Source organism: Lissotriton vulgaris, chromosome 1_1 (assembly GCF_964263255.1).
Source record: "Lissotriton vulgaris chromosome 1_1, aLisVul1.2, whole genome shotgun sequence".
Lineage (NCBI taxonomy): Eukaryota > Metazoa > Chordata > Amphibia > Caudata > Salamandridae > Lissotriton > Lissotriton vulgaris.
Window position 1 is genome coordinate 376,139,767 of NC_141685.1, and position 20,753 is coordinate 376,160,519.

At 44.8% G+C, this 20,753-nt stretch overlaps 1 protein-coding gene across 1 annotated transcript in view; it reads right to left on the reverse strand.

Moving 5' to 3' along the window:
* Window positions 1-20,753, reverse strand: part of RAB3B (RAB3B, member RAS oncogene family) — an 821,272-nt gene that overhangs the window by 118,501 nt on the left and 682,018 nt on the right. The window contains exon 4 of the mRNA XM_086936190.1: window positions 1,590-1,714. Within this exon, the coding sequence (XP_086792316.1) occupies window positions 1,590-1,714 (125 nt within the window). The remainder of the gene's footprint in view (window positions 1-1,589; window positions 1,715-20,753) is intronic.

A 20,753-nucleotide genomic window follows, 5' to 3' on the forward strand; every position in this document is an offset into this window, starting at 1 on the left:
ACCCTGAAGAAGTTATGGTAAATCCACCCTACCCATAATGCATTGCACACAAGACAGTATCACAAGCAAATTCAAATAGGTGTGTCCATATATACAATTAGTAGATTTGAAATGTAACAAAAGGATTATTATATTAATTCTGGATTAGGTTGTACTCTGTGTAGAGCTGATGAAGGGAAATGTATAGAAGATCTCATATAAATGTGAGATGTGCTAGTGAGTAAAGTAACCACTGTCAGCCTTGCTTAGCACCAAGAGTGTGTTCTGCCTGAAGCCCTTTAAAAAATAGTGCTCTGATGATGTAATTAAAACCTAGGGAGTAACAACACATGTAACAGGGGGTGTCCTCATGGAAGGTTACAAGAATAGACAAAGCCTATTGACCAATGAAAAGCCACCATTTACAAAGGACAGGGACAGGAGCCAATTAAAAAGATTGGCGGAAAGTGGGCAGAGCTTTAAGCCCATATCCTGAATACCGCATGTCTCGAAGAGACAGCGCAAGCTCCGCCTAGGCGAGACCTGAAAACATGACTAACTTTAGATAAGAAGTATTGGCAGTGCTGAGCTGCAATTCAAACAGGTCTCAATTAACAACTGCCAAAACGGGTCAGAAGAAAGATATGTTTGTGTAAACTCTCCAGTACCAGCAAGAGAGTAGTCCAACTAGACAATTTGTAATGCTCGGTGAGCAAAACAATCCTTCTTATGCCTCACTGAATGAGAACCGCAAGTCTTTGTGGATCCTATTTAATGAGGACTGGAACCATAAATCTTTACAGACCCAGCTCAGTGTTCCTACAGCAGCAGGAACCATGGATCCCACATGCCTCCTCGAAACACGTTTTTTGAGTAAAAGAGATAGATGTACCTGCAGGTGATAGTCGTACTTCTTGAGGCCATACTTCTTTGAACATTTGGAAAAAAGGAAAGAGTTTTCCAACTGGTGCATTTATAAGGTCTGGAACATCTAGTGGTTGTAGGACAAAACAGCAGAACTCTCATTAAGAGGAGTATAATGTTATTCCATGTGTCTTGCAAATACAAGATGATAGTATTGTGTTTCCTGGGGCATTGGAAGTGGTATCAGCACTGGTTTTCCATATAAGGTCACAAAGTCTGATCCTGCGTGCACCTCAACATTTGAGGAACTGTCTTTGTCGCATTTGTTGCCCACTTCACCACATTCCCTTGTTTCTACTATCCATATTCTGATTAGATTTCTTGTGTTAGGATTTTTCTAATTCTTTCTTTTGTGCTCGAAGTGGAATTCTTGTGTTATGCTTTAGCTTGGTTATTATTTTCCTATTCTTGCTTGTGTACTGTGTAAAGGTTTTTTGTGCAACTGTTTTCTTTTTTACTCCCTTTAGGTACCTCCACGTTGTCTATGCCATCTTGCAGAACTTGCTAAGTGCTTTACTTGGTGTCTCTTCACCTTCCACTCCATGAAGAGGTAAATCACCCTTTTCATCCCTCTCTCAAGAAGAAGGTGAAGCAACTGGGACCTGCAATTAACAATATCCCATGTGGGACAGAAGAAAGAAAAGAGAGTGTAATACCAACAGTGAATAAAATAGCCTGGTTATTACCTAACTGATCAGCCAGGTGCTTTCCTTTGTCGGGCGAAATGACTCTCTCATCATCCATATCGCACTTGTTTCCAACCAGAATCACCTGTGCATTGTCCCACGAGTAGGTTTTGATCTGCGTGGCCCTGTAGTAAAGATCAGAGAAAGATGAGAACACCGCAGTGTGTATGGGATGAGCAGTAGAGATGGAGGTGAATGTACATCTGAAAAGAAATTCCCTGGTGATCCATGGAGAAACTCACCACACCAAATTCACCTGAAATGTAGACAGCCATCCCCAGTATAACAGTGCTGTGGACACCTCAGAATGAAAAAAGATACTCTGCAAAACCAAATTATCGAGAAACTCAACACCAAACACCCCATTAAGACAGATGTTAATGCTTTTAATAAGGGCCCTGTTTTTTGTTTAAGTCTGTTTATTGTATTTTTTTTATCATCATTTGAATTGCTAAACAAGCAAATACAGCATAAGTATCACAATATATAAAATCTTCAGCAACATTTATTACTGTTGCATAGTGCAGAAAACTAAGTGACAAGCCCAACCTCCCAGCTATTGTGTGCCCCGGGCGGGCCGCGGGTCTGCAACCGGCAGGGGCGGCTCGTGACATGTTGTTGATTGTTATAAGGAGGTTCGCCTATTGATGGAGCGTGCATGTATTACCATTCTATGATAATGATGGTGGGGTGGGGTGGGGGGGGGAGGGCAAAAAATCTGGTGTAACTGAGACTTATATGGGTTAGGGTATAGGTTGGCGGGGCACCTCAAAGCAGCCAAAGTGATAGTCGTTGGGTTGTGATGTTTGCTGGGGCTGGCATGCTTTCGTTTGCATGGGGTGCATGCTCTGCACCAAAGGCCCGCTTAGGCTGTTTGCTAATATCAGGAAGGCATGTGTCTTTTGCTTTAATTTCCTCTGCTTGTCTAGGGTAGGAACGATTAGTAATAAGCTATATTCCCAGGTATGTACAGGTGGCAGCTAATTTGATTATCTTATCGGTTATGTGCCATCTGTCCTTCCTGCTTAACCTATTGCATTAGATTTATCGTAGTTCAGTGTTACGTTGTTATTGATACTATAAGATTCAAGCTGGCTCAGTAGACGTTGAAGGCCAGTTCCCATTAGATCAAGGTTTACTGTATCATCCCCATATTTTAACGGCATCTCACCTAGTTTCGGAGGGCAAGCTCTGTTGTTGTGCAGGTTGACGTCCATGTCTGCCACATAGACGTTAAAAAGTAGTGGAGCAAGAACACAGCCCTGTCTTAATCCTCGTAGTACTGGTTAGTGGCGAGATCCCAGCACCCTTTCAACTCTAACCCACATATCCGCGGATAATGCCTGAATGGCCCTCGACACAATGTTGCTAATGCCCTTCCTTTCAGTGTCGCCCACAGTTTGTCCCGATCCATTGTATCAAAGGCAGTGCAAAAGTCAGTGCAGCATGCGAATAGGTCAGGCTGGTGGAGGTCATATGCCTTTTGGTTAGCATAGAGAGGGCCATTATGTTTTCAAACAGTCGCATAATGAAACTTGAGGAGGCCCCCCTGCAAAGTACATGGAGGAGGGCCCCCCCACCCAGTCAGGAGCTCTCAGACGTGGGACCTGTCGCCCCTGCGAAGTGCTGGCCAGTGCGCGGTGCGTGACTGCGTGCACAAGCACCAAACGTACTGGTCCCAGAACCGGTCAGTGTACTGTGCTGAGGGAGCCCCCGTGGATCTCTGCTTCCCCTCCTCCCCGCACCGCAGGGCTAATGTTACACCACTGTTGTCAAGCTTACAGCAGTTACCTCTAAATTCTGCTTAAATCCAGGGGATTGATTGACGTTTTTTGGCCCAGATTTTAAGAAAATTCCGTAGTAATTTTGTGTACCGTTTGACTCTGTGTCAGCAAGGCAATCATTCTGTAGTTTGTTGTACGTGTGCGGGAGCCTTTACTAAGCAGAGGAAGGACCCTTGCCAGGTTGGGGGAATCAGGCCAGAGAATTAACAGGCATTGAATATGGAAGCTGCCAGTGGGAACAATAATCGGCATTGAGTTTGTATTATAATTTCACAGGGAGTCCATTTGGATGTTAGATCAGACTTTTTTGATCCCAGAGACCACTGAATGTCTTGTGACCAGGCCCGATATACGTTCAGCACTGGCTTTGTTACAGTGGTAATTAGGAGCCTGATTGGATCCTTGATTTTGACTGTAAAGAATAAAGACGTGATTATCATGTGCTGGCTAATATGCTGTTGCCCAATTTTGCAGTTTTCTGGGAACATAGAATTTATATAAGCCTATAATTTGCTAGGGTATTTCTTTTGCATACCTCGTATAAATTCTGAAAATGATTTGTCTCTTTGCTCGTGGTTCTCTTCCCAAAGCTATTTCTTTTATAGCTACCTACAGGATCTGTATGCTTCAGAAGAACTGAGATTGACATCAGTTCTCATGGCTTTGCACCTTAGGGTAATAGTTCTCTTTCCAGTTGTTTCAATGCTGGGGAAAGTCATAAGTTCTTCCTGTCTTGTGTGCTCTTCTGTGGCTTTGTTGGCCATTATCCTTGTAGGGCATTAGAGGAGAGGTTACCGTTCTACAAATCAAGGCAGAGAGTTACCCTCATTTGGCTGCTTGAGTACCTGCAAGATGGCGTCCTGGAACTGCCCTGTCCTTGTCAGGCATTTCATCACTTTTGGATCGTCTCGTTAGGTTGCTAGTGTCTCCCATGCACCCTTTTAGCCTTTGTAATCCTTGTAGGCCTGAACATTCATCAGAGTGTGTAGTTCTGTCCTTGTGGCAGCAGTCTATTGCCAGGATTGCCTTCAGTGAAATGGCCACTGTCAAACGACTCTAGGATTCCATAGTACCTGATGGATCTAAATAAGGATGATTCAGAAAAGGGGGTGGTGATGAACAGAGTGTCTGAATTAAGCAGACCACTCTTACCCAGTCCAAAGATCAGGGCTTGATCCATCACCGTTTTTTAGCTCACTGCACCATCCCAGCTCAGAACTTGGCTATATGCAAATTAGTCTGAACCTGGCCCAGTGCATCATGGGAACAGGGCAGACCAAACTACCAAGCCAATTCTTATACTGGGAAGGAAACAAGCTACCGGGGACCGGTTTCTGGCATTTCAGCCGACTTCGGCCCGGCTTGCTTGAATCCTGATGGTGGAATGAGCTAGGGACTCACATCTGCGTATACCCTTCCACGCTTATGGTGGACAAAAATGATTCAGAAAAGGGGGTGGTGATGAACAGAGTGTCTGAATTAAGCAGACCACTCTTACCCAGTCCAAAGATCAGGGCTTGATCCATCACCGTTTTTTAGCTCACTGCACCATCCCAGCTCAGAACTTGGCTATATGCAAATTAGTCTGAACCTGGCCCAGTGCATCATCGGAACAGGGCAGACCAAACTACCAAGCCAATTCTTATACTGGGAAGGAAACAAGCTACCGGGGACCGGTTTCTGGCATTTCAGCCGTCTTCGGCCCGGCTTGCTTGAATCCTGATGGTGCAATGAGCTAGGGACTCACATCTGAGTATACCCTTCCACGCTTATGGTGGACAAAAATGATTCAGAAAAGGGGGGGTGATGAACAGAGTGTCTGAATTAAGCAGACCACTCTTACCCAGTCCAAAGATCAGGGCTTGATCCATCACCGTTTTTTAGCTCACTGCACCATCCCAGCTCAGAACTTGGCTATATGCAAATTAGTCTGAACCTGGCCCAGGGCATCATGGGAACAGGGCAGACCAAACTACCAAGCCAATTCTTATACTGGGAAGGAAACAAGCTACCGGGGACCGGTTTCTGGCATTTCAGCCGTCTTCGGCCCGGCTTGCTTGAATCCTGATGGTGCAATGAGCTAGGGACTCACATCTGAGTATACCCTTCCCCGGTAGCTTGTCTCCTTTCTGGTGAAGAATTGGCTTGGTAGTTTAGTCTGCCCTGTTCCCATGATGTACTGGGCCAGGGACAGACTGATTTGCATATAGCCAGGTTCTGAACTGGGATGGTGCAGTGAGATAAATAACGGTGATGGATCAAGCCCTGATCTTTGGACTGGGTAAGAGTGGTCTGCTTAATTCAGACACTCTGTTCATCACCACCCCCATTTCTGAATCGTTTTTGGCCACTATAGGTGTGGCAGGGTATACTCAGACATGAGTCCCTTTCTCACTGCACCATCAGGATTCAAGCAAGCCGGGCCGAAGACGGCTGAAATGCCAGAAACCGGTCCCCGGTAGCTTGTCTCCCTTCTGGTGAAGAATTGGCTTGGTAGTTTAGTCTGCCCTGTTCCCATGATGCACTGGGCCAGAGACAGACTGATTTGCATATAGCCAGGTTCTGAACTGGGATGGTGCAGTGAGATAAATAACGGTGATGGATCAAGCCCTGATCTTTGGACTGGGTAAGAGTGGTCTGCTTAATTCAGACACTCTGTTCATCACCACCCCCATTTCTGAATCGTTTTTGGCCACTATAGGTGTGGCAGGGTATACTCAGACATGAGTCCCTTTCTCACTGCACCATCAGGATTCAAGCAAGCCGGGCCGAAGACGGCTGAAATACCAGAAACCGGTCCCCGGTAGCTTGTCTCCTTTCTGGTGAAGAATTGGCTTGGTAGTTTAGTCTGCCCTGTTCCCATGATGCACTGGGCCAGGGACAGACTGATTTGCATATAGCCAGGTTCTGAACTGGGATGGTGCAGTGAGATAAATAACGGTGATGGATCAAGCCCTGATCTTTGGACTGGGTAAGAGTGGTCTGCTTAATTCAGACACTCTGTTCATCACCACCCCCATTTCTGAATCGGATCTAAATAAGGAGCGGTCTGCAAAGGTGTAGTCCAATGTTCTGCACTATATTTGGGGACTCTCGTGATAGTTGCAGGTCTGTCTACCTGAAATCCCCCATTAAACCATCGCACTCCAAGGGAGGACAGGAAAGTTAATACGTTTATACTTAAGTCAGTGTTTTTTTGATTCAAAGAGACGCTTTCAGGGATTCCGTTGACTGAAGCTTGGATTTCAACGTCTCATCAGAGAGGCCACCTTGTAATAGCTGCATGTTAAAATCCAATAAAAGCAGCAGTTTATCTGCTGCATATGAGCCTTCGGCTTGCTCTGAGTTCCATGGTTGTTACTTAAGTGTTTCTTGTTTTCAGCTGCAGGACTGATGTAAATATTCGTAATTATGATTTGCACCAAGCAGGATCTGCATTTAATGCTCTTGGTGAGGCTTGCCTGGATACATGGCTGTTTTATTACAATTTTAGTGGCAGTAATGTCTAGTGAAATGGCAATGCAAGTTGCTAACTTAGGATCCTTAGGCAAGGATATCCAGCATTGAATGTACAAGTGTTTCCTACCCATTGGCCTGGAACATGCTCAGAGTAAAAACATACAACGCGGTCCTCAAGGGGATGGCGGTCCCGGATACTTGGCTGGGCGCAGAGGTGGTTCCTATCTTCAAAAAGGGATCCCCTCTGCTCCCAGCCAAATATCGCCCGATTAGCCTCATCGACGTATCCCAAAAGCTTTTCGGTAGGCTGATCCTAGACCAGTTACAGAATTGGCTGGAGGAGACAGACACCCTGACCCCTTACCAGGCAGGATTCAGGCGGGGGGTGTCCACATTCGACCACATTTTTAGGCTGAACCTAATATATTGGAGGACAGCATTAATCGAGGGCGGCACCTTGTACACGGTTTTCGTGGACTTACGTGCCGCCTTCGATTTGGTGCCAAGAGCAAAATTGTGGCAGGTCATGGAGGAGAGGAATGTCCCGAAAGACATCTTGGCAATCCTGATGAGATTACATCATAACAACTTTGCGCGTGTCAGGTGCGGTAGAGGTGGCAATCTAACCGATAGGTTCCCCGTTCGCAGAGGGGTAAGACAGGGTTGTGTGCTTGCACCGACCCTGTTCTGCCTCTTTGTGAACGGGGTTATTGCGCACCTCACCAGGATTTCCAACACTGACGCCCCAAAATTGACTGGCAGCAGGGTGCCCGCAATCATGTTTGCGGTGACACCCTGCTGTTGTCCAAATCCCCGATGGGCATACGAGTCTTGGACGGTTTTCTGGAGTTCTGTACAGAAAGGATACTTGAAATCAATCCCCAAAAAACCAAATTTATGATTCTTAACCCCATGCCCCTTAACCGCCCAAACCCCCTTCTGGGTACAGTCCGCCTGGAACGGGTCCACACAATTGAGTATCTGGGGATAACCTTAAATGATAATTTAACGTGGTCGGCACATCAGACAAAAGTAAACATCAAATTGGCACAGTTGGCGGGTGGTATTATGAGAATAGCGAGCAAATCACCATATCGCCCACACACCCCTGTAATTCAAATTTATAACTAGGCTTTCCTGTTTTCAGTTTCTATTTTTGGTAAATTCTGGTGGTGTTTTTTCAGTGTTTTCCAGTGATTTCAATACCTCAAAAAAGCAGTGCTTTTCAGTGGTTAGTCGTTTTCGCGCCGTAAAAAACAACTGAAACAGTGTTTTACTGGTGTTTATGGAATTCTTTGCTTTTATTATTGCTTGTTTCTCGAACACATTTAGTGCAACCATCTATGCTACACCTAGTCAAGGAATCCCTCAACTGAGGCCCTACAGAAGGTGCTTAACTACCAATTCTAAGGGTAAAAGCATTGGTCAGATGCCTACTGTGCTGCAGCACATTCCTCCCACAGACACGTATAAATAAATGACTGCCAGAAAGGTGCTTGTGAAAAGGTGGATGTGGTGGTCTGTCTTGGAGTGCGGGAATGCTGCGGGTATGAGAGTAGGTGGGGTGGTGGGGTGGTAGTGACGTAAATAATTAATTTACTCTCTTAATTTCTATGCAGGTAAGTACTTAATCAATAATAACTCAATCAGAATGAAAAAAGACAGAGTCCGTGGTGTTAGAGTTTCTAAGGGTTTTATTCCTCATAAAGGAATGGTCTGATCAGGATATCATGTTCTGACCACCACAGGGGTGTCAGAAGGGATAGAGCGCTCTCGTTTATTGACAGTACATAGTTTATATACTTAATTCATATCATAAAGAATAATGCAAGAGGCGTAACAGCTGAGAGAAGACAAGATAACAGTATACACGTGATACTAATACGTACTAATACGTAATTAAGAGGCGTGAACTAGGCGTGAACCAGAGGTGTGTGCTTGAAACGTCACTGATAGGTGACGCAAGTGGGTGGCACCAAGGGGTGGTGCTAACAGAATTGTTGCAATGTCAGCAGAAATCGGAAGCTTGGATGCGCGCGCAGCTGCATGACGTGTGATTGACGGGGTGCAGGGGATTTGACATTTACACTGACGGAAAGAGACAGAAGTCTGGCATGTCAGATCAGCTTGTACTTCTATCATATCTGATATCTGATGTTTAGGAACTATACTATCTGGACGGAAAGGTCTCTAGGGCAGAAGCTATTCTGTGCTAACTGTGGATGCGTGTATAAGCGCCTAAGTGTCTACATGTGAAGCGTGGGGGCACGGGGCCTTCCATGGAAGCATGGCAACAGAGGCTATGAATTACTTGCATTGAGACAGGTCGGCCCTTTGGCTCTGCAGCTGGGGAGGATGTTTACAGGATCTAGTAGGCAGGAATGCATTCTCGAGGAGCGGAACAGATAACTCGAAGGTTATAGTCAGTCTTGGCAGAAAGCAGGCTTGAGCTGAGCGCGAGGGGCCGCGCTGAAAGTAAGTCAGAGTTCACGGGTACAGAGGTAGCCTGGGCAGAGGCTGCCAGAGTCAGGAGCCACAAAAGAGGTTCAGAAATTCAGGGCCTACTCTGCTGGAGCAGGAAAACATGTAAAGTGTACTACAAAAAGACGGTGGCATAGCATACTTAGGAACGGACTATATAATCCATTCATGGTGGATCTGAAAGAGGACAAGTTAACGTTGGACGCAAATGTATTTGCGTCTTCATAGCTGGCACAGGAGGGAAGTTACATGCACTTTAAGCTGGTACATGGAGTCGGTGGGGTACGCGCTAGGGAACACAACTTGACCATAAAATTTTAATTTTCCTCATTCCCTCCTTGTTCCCTACGGACCCTTCATGAAATATCGATCCTCATGAATCGATCAGTCTGTTCTTGCAACATCATTTGTTCTTCTTTCTTTCGTTTACGTTTTGAGAGAAAACTGGAGTGTTCAATACAAGAGGTGGCACACAGTCCACAAATCGCTGGCCCACACTGCAGGCACAGGCAGCAACTGAATACTAGGACTAGGCCAATGCCTAGGAAGGATAGGATCTTCCATCCCCAAGCTGTTAACGTTGTCCAGAACCAACCGGACCAAGTCCAGGTGCCTGGATTCTGATGTATCTGATTTGCAATTTTATGGAGACGGGTGATAGCTTGATATACAGATGGTGCGTTTTGTGGAATGAAAACACAGCAACTTGACCCGATGACCTTACAGGCTCCACCTCTATCTGCCAAGATGACGTCAATTACAAGACGATTCTGAAGGACAACAACCCGCATGGCGGACTGCTCTTCTGTTAGGTTACCTAAGGCGGAGGCAGTTTCATTCACTACTGCTTCGAGTGTTCTAGTTAATCTGCGTATTAATTTACTATTCTGGACAGGTCCTAAAAAGAAAAAGAATCCTTTATTAAAGTCGGTGTACTGTTCCCATGCCGTTTCTGTGTAGTCGACAAGTGGGATGTCTCTTCTGGGTCTATTCTTTACTAGATTGGTATTTCTATGGTAATCAGGAGGAGCTAGAAAAACAGGTGGCAGAAGGAATGCAATGTAACAGGTACCATCCCAATCTGGAGGTAGACGAATGTATGCGGTATGACCACAAACAAAGTAAGAGTGACTGATGGCTTTGAAGGACGATTTTCCATGATCACTGAATTCGACCACAGTAGTGCATTTACTATGACCTAAGTGTACTGAACCTTTCTTCTTGATACATAATTCACCAGTGACTGGCAGTACTGACATAATGGGTAGAACTGGTGCAGCTTCGGATTCGACAGTGAGAATCATAAGGCTAATTGTATAATTACCTAATCCATATACTTCATTTTCTAGATCAGTTCCTATTCTAGTGGGGAGTCCCTCCTTATCTGGGTAACAGACGTCTAACAGGACCAAGTTCAGGTTTCCCCAAACCCAACCCCCATCGAAAACAGCAATATCAGGATCTAAAGAATTAATTATTTTAAACCATGCTCCGCAGGAGCCATTGTGAGTGAACGGGTACGGAAAGAGAGGCAGAGCTCCCTTGTAATTCTGGTAGGGAGGGAGTCGGCCACATATCCAGCAATTTGTAGCATTGTTAGTTTGATGAGAATGATGTAACATACTAATGAATGTATTGTTGCGCAGCGCAAGTCTGTAGGAAAGCTCGTGAGGAGGTAATTCACTGAAAGTGTGTTCAGCAGATACATTGTAAGCAGATTGTTCACGCTTGAAAATAGGGTAATAGATAGGCAATAGGATGCTAGCAATGATAATTAAAACACTGAGAATAAACATGATTATTAGTGTCACTATGCAGTGACTACGAAGTGATTTACAATATGTACGTTTCTTTGCTTCTCTCTCTCTATCTCGATCTAGGGGATACATGTCAGAAACTATTTAACCGATTCACCTAGGGGAGGACTTAAACAATTAAACTGTCTGACTTGCTAGATCGTAATTTCATGCGATAATTTTCTTGAGGAGTTTTTTCTCGTTCAGATTCTGAAAAGTCCTTTTGTTCGGCACAGTCTTTGGTGGGGGTGGACGAGTCTCGATCAGGTTTCAGTCCGGAGAATTTTTTTATGTGACTCGTGTGTACCCACCCCTTTCTTCCCTCGATTTTCACGGCCGTCCTTGTTGTAAGCAGTACGGTCTTCGGAGACTTCCAGCGGGGCTCCAGCGGACTTTTTCTGTCGAAATTTCGGACGAGCACAGTATCACCAGGACGGACGTCGTGTGGCTTTACATCAGTGTTGTCAGGGAAGGCTGCGGCAACCTGTGAACGACATGATTGGAGTGCAGACATCAAGGAGGCAAGGTAATCTGTCAACATGTTAGTGCTGTATGTTTTGCTGTCTGATCTGCCAGGTCGTTACCCTGGGAAACAGAATCTGTGACTTTAGTATGTGCTTTACACTTCATGACGGATATGGCTGAAGGCAGATGTATTGCTTCTAACAGTGCTTGAATGAGAGGACCATGCTGTATCTTGGCACCATGAGAGGTCAGGAAACCTCGTTCCTGCCAGAGCATGCCGAAGTCGTGTACGACTCCGAACGCATAACGGGAATCTGTGTATATGTTGACATTTCTATTCTTGGCTAGAATACAGGCTCGGGTCAGAGCAATGAGCTCTGCTGCTTGAGCAGACAGTGTATCAATACGATGTGTTTCTTTAACTTCAGTTTCAGTGGTCACGGCATACGCGGCCACTAATTCTCCTGTACTTGTTCTCATGCATGAACCATCTACATAAAGTGTCAGATCTGGATTTGTCAATGGAACATCTGTTAAATCTCGTCGGGGCTTTGTTACTGCATTAATGATCTCTATACAATCATGCGGAGCTGGATCTGTCATAACTGTAGGTAACAGTGTTGCTGGGTTCAAGATACTGCAGCGTCTGATTTCTATGTGTGGCTGGAATAATGTCAATTCATAACCTGTCAGTCGGGCTATAGTCAAGTGTTGAGTCTGGGTTCTGTTTAACAGAACCTCTACAGAATGTGGGACTTGTACTGTTAACTGATGACCTAGAACAATTGAATCGCTTTGTCTGATTGCTAATGCTGTTGCTGCTACTGACTTTAAGCACGCAGGGAGTGCCTGGGCTACTGAATCCAATGTACTTGAAAAATAAGCGCAAGGCTTATGTGAACCTGCTTGATCTTGAGTGAGGACAGACAATGCTGTACCATCACGTTCTGTAACAAAAAGTGTAAACGGTTTGCTGTAACATGGTGTCGCTAAAACTGGTGCTTGGCATAAAGCTTTCTTTAATTCCTCAAAGGCTTGTGTGTGTTCCTGAGTCCAAGGGAGGGCAATGGAAGTTGCTACCTCCTGCGTCGTTAACTGGATGAGTGGTTTAGCTAGAAATGCATATTGAGGAATCCATTGTCTGCAGTACGAGGTGAGGCCTATGAAGGCCCGCACTTCCTTTTGTGTCTGGGGTCGTGGCATATTTACAATTAACTGAATGCGATCGGGAGTGAGCTGTCTCCCCACTTTGGACAGCAAGTGACCCAAGTACACAACTTGCTGAACACAGAATTGTAGCTTCGAAGGAGACACCTTGTGTCCCTTGTCGGCCAGGAAATGCAAAACTGTCAGTGATGCTTGTTCACATTCGGGCTCACTTCGTGCGGTGATCAGTAGATCATCGACGTATTGCAGTAAAGCGGTATTAACTGGCATTTGAATACAATCTAGTTGTCTTTTCAGTGCTTGACTATAGATGCTGGGGCTTTCTGTAAATCCTTGAGGTGCGCGGGAAAATTTGAAACTTCGTCCATTTAAACTGAATCCGAAGAGATATTGGCTCTCCGGATCAATAGGTACACTGAAGAAAGCGTTCTTGAGATCTATTACAGTAAAGAACGTTGCTTCTGAATCAATAGCAGTTAACAGGGAGGAGATATCGGGGACCACAGGATACTGTGGTACAATGCATTTGTTCAGTTCTCGAAGATCAATCACCAGCCGATATACTGGCGGTGCATTGCGGTCTGTACGTTTAAGAATTGGAATGATGGGTGAATTACAGATATTGGAGTCGGTCTCTACGACCACCCCCTGGGCAATAAGCTCTTCAATGATTTTCAGTAAAGCCACTACAGCATCGGGTGGTAACTTGTATTGTCTGATTCTGGGTAGGACAACTCCTGTCTTGAGTGTAACACGATATGGAGTGATATGCATACAACCTACATCAGCTGGGCCTTTTGCCCATAAGTGATCTGGTACATTTTTCAATCTGACATCAAAATCACGTAAAACATAATGACCCTTGAAATCCCGTAGAAAGAGTCTGACTCCCTCCGGGGAACAGCATATTATAGCTCCTAGAGCCTTCAGTGTTTTAATTCCTAACAGATTTTCTGGACATGATTTTGTAAGTAACAAATCTGTAACTCGGGATAATGGACCCACAGCTAACGGTACTGGTTCTGATACTTCATTTACAATAGGCTGTCCTGAAAAACCAAGGGAAACATTCTGTGAGCCTGAGAGGGGTGCCCCTGGGACTTCATTGTGACTGATCGTAGTGCGACTTGCCCCTGTGTCAATTAAAAACTTTCTGTCTTTTCCTAATACGTGACTGTGTACATAAGGACCTTCTTGATCTACAGGAATTTCAATAAGAGGCAAATCACTTTCCCTCTCTAGGCTGTTTCATGTGTATCGGGGGTAATCTGGATATGCAGATTGGGCATACTGGTACATCTGTTGTGAGACTTGCTGAGTCGCGGCAATGGGCTGTGGCTGCGGTACTGCTACGGTCTGTGCGGTGTGGGGCTGAGCATGCATAGGCTGTTCGTTCTGTGAGGTCTGTTGATGACCATGTTCATGTCTAGGCGGATGCGGTCTTTCTTTAGTTTTACCTGTCGCGATGTTATGTTTCAGGACTGGACATTCATGTACGTAATGACCTGGCTGCTTGCAGTAATTACATGTCCCTTTAACGGGAGCTGCAGAATGATTGGTCTGGGCCCCACCTTTTCTTTGACCGTCGGCTGGGACTGTCTGAGCTACTAACATTTTCATTTTCGTGTCTTTCATACGTTTCTGTTCCTGATCTTGTTCTTCCCTAATTCTGTTCTGGTGATATTGTAACATTTGTAACATCTGGGATGGCGTATTTGCCTGCCAAGTACTTTCAACTTTATACACTCTATTTTTGACTAATGGTAGAGAATTCTCGACTAATTTTGATACAAAAAGGTGTGGATATGACTCGCTACTAGGTTGTAGGCCACTATTTATAATGAAACATTTCTCGAATCTGGAATAGAAGTCACTAGTATCTTCATCTTGTTTCTGTTTGCAGGACGAGATTGCGTCCCAATCTTCCTTTCTAGTTGTCAATAATCTTGGTAAAACCTGTACTATTAAACCTGGTAATGCTTTAGTCTTCTCCCCAAGGCCTAACCCTGGGATTCGTTTGCTTTCTTCGTCTTCTATTTCTGCCCATGCTATCTTTGACTCTCCCACCTCCCATTCCTTTTCCTTTAATTTCTCGTAAATGCCCGTGGGCAACAGTACTTTTAACATTTTCATAATATCATCATACGTGTAATCTCCCATCAGTAACATGTCTTTGAGCTCTCTGTGAAAACCTGCAGGGTCTTTATCATGACACGGGACTAATTTCTTCATTTCTAACAGTTCTAACTTAGTCAGTGGTGTGTGAACATACACACGTTTCAGAACGTGATCCTCACCCATAACTGGGTGTACTTCTCGTAAGGGGTTTTGACTTTCAATGCCACTACCGCATTGCATGTGATACGTTTTCCTTTCTGGAGGCGGGGCGGGAACATATTCAGAGCTTATGAAGGTGTTATACTTACGTCGTTGTTCTAGAATTATTTGTATTAATTTGGTACTGAAACCTCTCCATCTATCCATGAGTAGTGCTTCTAATGTTTCGTGTAAGGGACCTGGATCAGAATGATGGTTTCTGAACTTGATGAGGAGGTGCTGAATCATGTATACACCTGCTATTTTCTGCTCTTCCGGGGAAAGGTTCAAGAATGTCTGCACTAACGTATCATCATTATATATGTCTGGGTTTTCGGCCCATAACACGGCTGACCGGGCTAATTCCTGTTCATCCATGGAATTGAGTACATGGTACCCCATTCGGTCTTGAAGCCTTTTATCAGTTTCCTGGAACTGATGTTCAGAAGAATTCGGATTTGTTAAAGCAGAGAGAAAAACTCTCTTGTTTTCTGGACGAATACCTTTCCTAAGGTAGGCTCCCCTACCTACATACGCTATAGTATCTGTAGACCTTCCTGGTGCTTCATGTTCTTCTTCCTCCTCCTCGGAAGCTTTATCATTCTCTTCCCGGTGTGCAGTTAATACTGCCTTTCTAATTTTCTGGGACATACTGGCTATGCAAGCCCCCCTATCATGTTTTCCTTCGGCTATATTTTGACCCCACTTGTTTAGTGCGTCTAATTCACTTTGATCGGTCTCGGGCCTGTCTCGTTCTCTTATTACACAATTTATGAAAAATCGTAATATCTGTGCTTGAATGTCAACTTTCTGTTTATGCATGGCAGCTTTGACACTGTCAGGGTCTTTCCCTGTCTGTATAAACTCATATAGTCTGTCGAGACGTTCCTTCATTCCTACATAGCATAGCAAGCTATCGGTGACAGATCTTAATCGTAGTGATGCCAATATCATTGGGTCGTTCTTTCCGGGTACTGGATCATATCTGCAAACTGACATCTTTTCTTTGAATGCGTCAAGACGCGGAGACTGGAACACGAACGGATTCTGCGTGTCCCTTAAATTGAATCTGTGTGTCAATGGCGGGGTCTGAGGACCCGCGGTCGCACCTCCTGAGGCGGATGCTTGGGCGTTATCTCTGGCTTGGGCATTATCTCTCCGCGGAGTCTGAATCTGAACTGGAATTTGTCGTTTAGTAGGATCAGGTAGGACTGGTTTCGGTAGGTCAATCTTGAGTACGGGAAGTGGCGGAGCTGGCGGAATAGGGGAGGTCTGCCGCGGTACCGGCGGGACATGATCTGGGGGCGTAGTGCCACCCCCATCCCTGTCAGTAGGCAGGGTACGAACAGGCAGATTGGCAGGCAGATTGGTGTAAGCTGGTGCTACATCCTCTAAATATGAATTCAGGAATATGTCTTTAGTAGTTTTATGCATTACTTTAGTTGGAACTAATGGTGGCGGTAAGTTTTTCGGTATTTCTGATAGGGCTTCAGATGTGTCATCTGCTGCAAGATACATACCGTTTACAAGATTATTTCGGGCACGGTCTATTTGTTCTGTTTTTACTCGGATCCCTTCAGTTACTAATTCGTTTTCTTGGTCTTTCTCTGATTCTTTAAGTCTGTCTTCTCTACGGAGTGCTTTGTCAGCACGCTTACGTGATTCCTTACGCCAAAATTCTATGGCGTCCTTCTGAGATTGTCTAGCTTTCTTTTTCCATAATGCTTCTTCTACCCTCATGATGCACTCGGCATCCCATGTTCCGGTGACAGGCCATCTGTGTCTTTCGTCTAGGTGTTTGGTGTAATCGGCCCATAAATCTAGATATAATATGGCATCTATGCCATGCTTCTGGTACATAAAATTACCTGGAGTGTCCCTAGGGGGTATAGGAATTTCTTCCTCCAGTATCCCTTTCCTAGTTCCTATCTGCTTTAACTTGTTGAAAAACGGCATTTTGCTAACTTATTACTGAATGTTTAATCCTTATTCCTTAATACTCTTGACAGCTAGGTTGTACGAGAAACACAATAATACACGTTTAAACAGTCACATTCATACCACAACATTAATCACATAAGAACATTGAAGACATAGATGACTACCCCCCTATACTGGATGTACTGCTCAACAGTACAGATACACTGGTGTAACAGTGCAGAAATTCGGAATACTAGATATACTGCTAAACAGTACAGATACACTGCCTAAAAACAGTGCAGACCGGACTTGCGTACCCAAACCCGTCTAGATACGACCCAGCAATGGTACTCACCGGGAAGCACGGAAACAGAAGGCCTCGGAAAACTCGACTGGACTCGACTCGGTACTTCGGAAAACTTCGGAAAACTTCGGAAAACTTCGGAAAACTGGTGGGCCTCTTCACACCTCGGACCTTGCTTCTTTCGGCTAGGCTCTGGTCGGGATCCTCCGCACTCCTCACCGCCTCGTCTGGGCACTGATCGCAGTCTTCGTCACCTCCGTGGGTCAGAGGGAGATGCAGGAAATCCTGCCAGTACGCGTATGTTCCTTCTAACTGATGGCAGGGGACAGAGCTTGCAACGCACCAACCGGCGCGTGAGGTGGGGGAGGGGTCCCTGTTCGGGCGCCAAAATGACGTAAATAATTAATTTACTCTCTTAATTTCTATGCAGGTAAGTACTTAATCAATAATAACTCAATCAGAATGAAAAAAGACAGAGTCCGTGGTGTTAGAGTTTCTAAGGGTTTTATTCCTCATAAAGGAATGGTCTGATCAGGATATCATGTTCTGACCACCACAGGGGTGTCAGAAGGGATAGAGCGCTCTCGTTTATTGACAGTACATAGTTTATATACTTAATTCATATCATAAAGAATAATGCAAGAGGCGTAACAGCTGAGAGAAGACAAGATAACAGTATACACGTGATACTAATACGTACTAATACGTAATTAAGAGGCGTGAACTAGGCGTGAACCAGAGGTGTGTGCTTGAAACGTCACTGATAGGTGACGCAAGTGGGTGGCACCAAGGGGTGGTGCTAACAGAATTGTTGCAATGTCAGCAGAAATCGGAAGCTTGGATGCGCGCGCAGCTGCATGACGTGTGATTGACGGGGTGCAGGGGATTTGACATTTACACTGACGGAAAGAGACAGAAGTCTGGCATGTCAGATCAGCTTGTACTTCTATCATATCTGATATCTGATGTTTAGGAACTATACTATCTGGACGGAAAGGTCTCTAGGGCAGAAGCTATTCTGTGCTAACTGTGGATGCGTGTATAAGCGCCTAAGTGTCTACATGTGAAGCGTGGGGGCACGGGGCCTTCCATGGAAGCATGGCAACAGAGGCTATGAATTACTTGCATTGAGACAGGTCGGCCCTTTGGCTCTGCAGCTGGGGAGGATGTTTACAGGATCTAGTAGGCAGGAATGCATTCTCGAGGAGCGGAACAGATAACTCGAAGGTTATAGTCAGTCTTGGCAGAAAGCAGGCTTGAGCTGAGCGCGAGGGGCCGCGCTGAAAGTAAGTCAGAGTTCACGGGTACAGAGGTAGCCTGGGCAGAGGCTGCCAGAGTCAGGAGCCACAAAAGAGGTTCAGAAATTCAGGGCCTACTCTGCTGGAGCAGGAAAACATGTAAAGTGTACTACAAAAAGACGGTGGCATAGCATACTTAGGAACGGACTATATAATCCATTCATGGTGGATCTGAAAGAGGACAAGTTAACGTTGGACGCAAATGTATTTGCGTCTTCATAGCTGGCACAGGAGGGAAGTTACATGCACTTTAAGCTGGTACATGGAGTCGGTGGGGTACGCGCTAGGGAACACAACTTGACCATAAAATTTTAATTTTCCTCAGTAGATTGGCGCTAGTGTTGGTTGGTATGAATGCCGCTGTCATTTCTACGGTCAACAGTTTCCCTGCATATCCGGGCCAACAAGCTATCGGTCTGCAATCTGAGGATACGCCGGTTAATTTCGTGCAGGTTCTTTGTCCATTTTTGTATTTTTATTTTTAAAGAGACATCCTCAGCCTGCTGTCCCCTCCCTCAGCCTCCGTTTCCTGAGCTCAGAAGCAGTTGAGGCCTGAGATAAGGATCCCGCAGACGGGTCAAGGTGTGAGCGGCTTGTGTTGGGGTTTCCGCTTTGCTTCACCACCCCAGACCCTGGCGCCACCTGCAAATAAAATATCAAAATGGCGTTGTTTGTAATGGGGGCACTTTACAGCCGGCCTTTGTCTTGTGATGGGACAGGGTGTGGGTGTTTTTTTAAATATTTTTTTTAACAGAGTTTTATATAGCGCAAACTTGACCCAGAATCGGGTATCAGAGCGCTTTACATAGCACCAGTTGCATTACATGAGGACACATTAATTTTTTTAGGCACAGGGAGATTAAGTAATTTGCCCAGAATCACAGGATGTTCAGCGTCATTGCCGAGACTCGAACCCAGTTTCCAAGATTCGAAGTCAACAGCTCTAGCCGTTAGGCCAACTCCTTTCCCTATATATAGACACACACACACATTTTCTGTACATACGTTTGTCACTGCATTGTCCCCCTGAGTATGTAAGATGAGATAAGAATTTTATTTGCATGATTACTTATAACCATTGCAATAAAATAAATAACAGAAGTGTCTTGACTTTTCATAAGTTAGGACTGAAAGTTGCAATTTGATTTTTGTACAAAGTAGTTATACTGGATTTGCATCCAGTATAAGGAAAACATTTTTTAATGAATTTTGTTGTATTTAAAAAATATTAAAAAACGTAAGTGGAAGATCACGAAATTCAGTAATATAAAAGTTAATAGTTGACACTCCAATAAAAAAAGAGCAAATGTTCTTCTCTAGACAACCGAGCTGATGTTTGCTGGTGGCCACAGTACAATTAGTCTTCAACACTGGATCCAGATGGATGGTTCTAATGTTCAGAGTGGGAAGCCAGAGCATAAATATGAAGTCTGGGGACTTAAAGGTCCTAAGTTTTGAGGAAGGCAGATTTTCAGCTACATAATGGATCAGCTAGCGAAAAGGTTGTGTGCAGCGTCTCTGTGGAGAAACATGTTGGTTGAAGTGCGAGCCCTGAGCATGTGTTTTATTTATATATATATATATATATATATATATATATATATATATATATATATATATATATATATATATATATATATATATATATATGTTGCAAAAATGAAGACGGAGATAACGAACTTCAAATGCGTTTTTAACATAAAAGTCTTGAATGTGACGCCTAGGAGATGTGTCCTGTCTACATTTACCGCCTAAACGCCGAAAGCAGGTGGCACAAGTATGAACATACACATGGCATGAGTGCATGCATAGCGGGTGGCTGGGACAAAAGGCAGACATGCTGCCGTTTATTGGAACAAGTGGGGAGAGGGTTGTAAGCCCTGTTAACCATAAATACATTCGTAATAAACACCCAGGTGCTACTTTCGGGCCGGGAAAGGGGCCGTTCTAATCACTCTGTCCCAAATCGAAATCTGGAGACACATTACACACTCAAGGTCGTTTTGTTCTCCGATTTAATTACGTGCCCGCAACTCTCAACTGAATGCCATTTTCCTGTTACGCTCACTAAGACTGGGGAGGTGGGTCAGACAGAGTGGCGTGGTTGGGGCGCACTCGGCCTTGCCCTCTTGCTAAGCGCCGATTTGTGTCAGTGGACATAAGCCCGTTGTTAA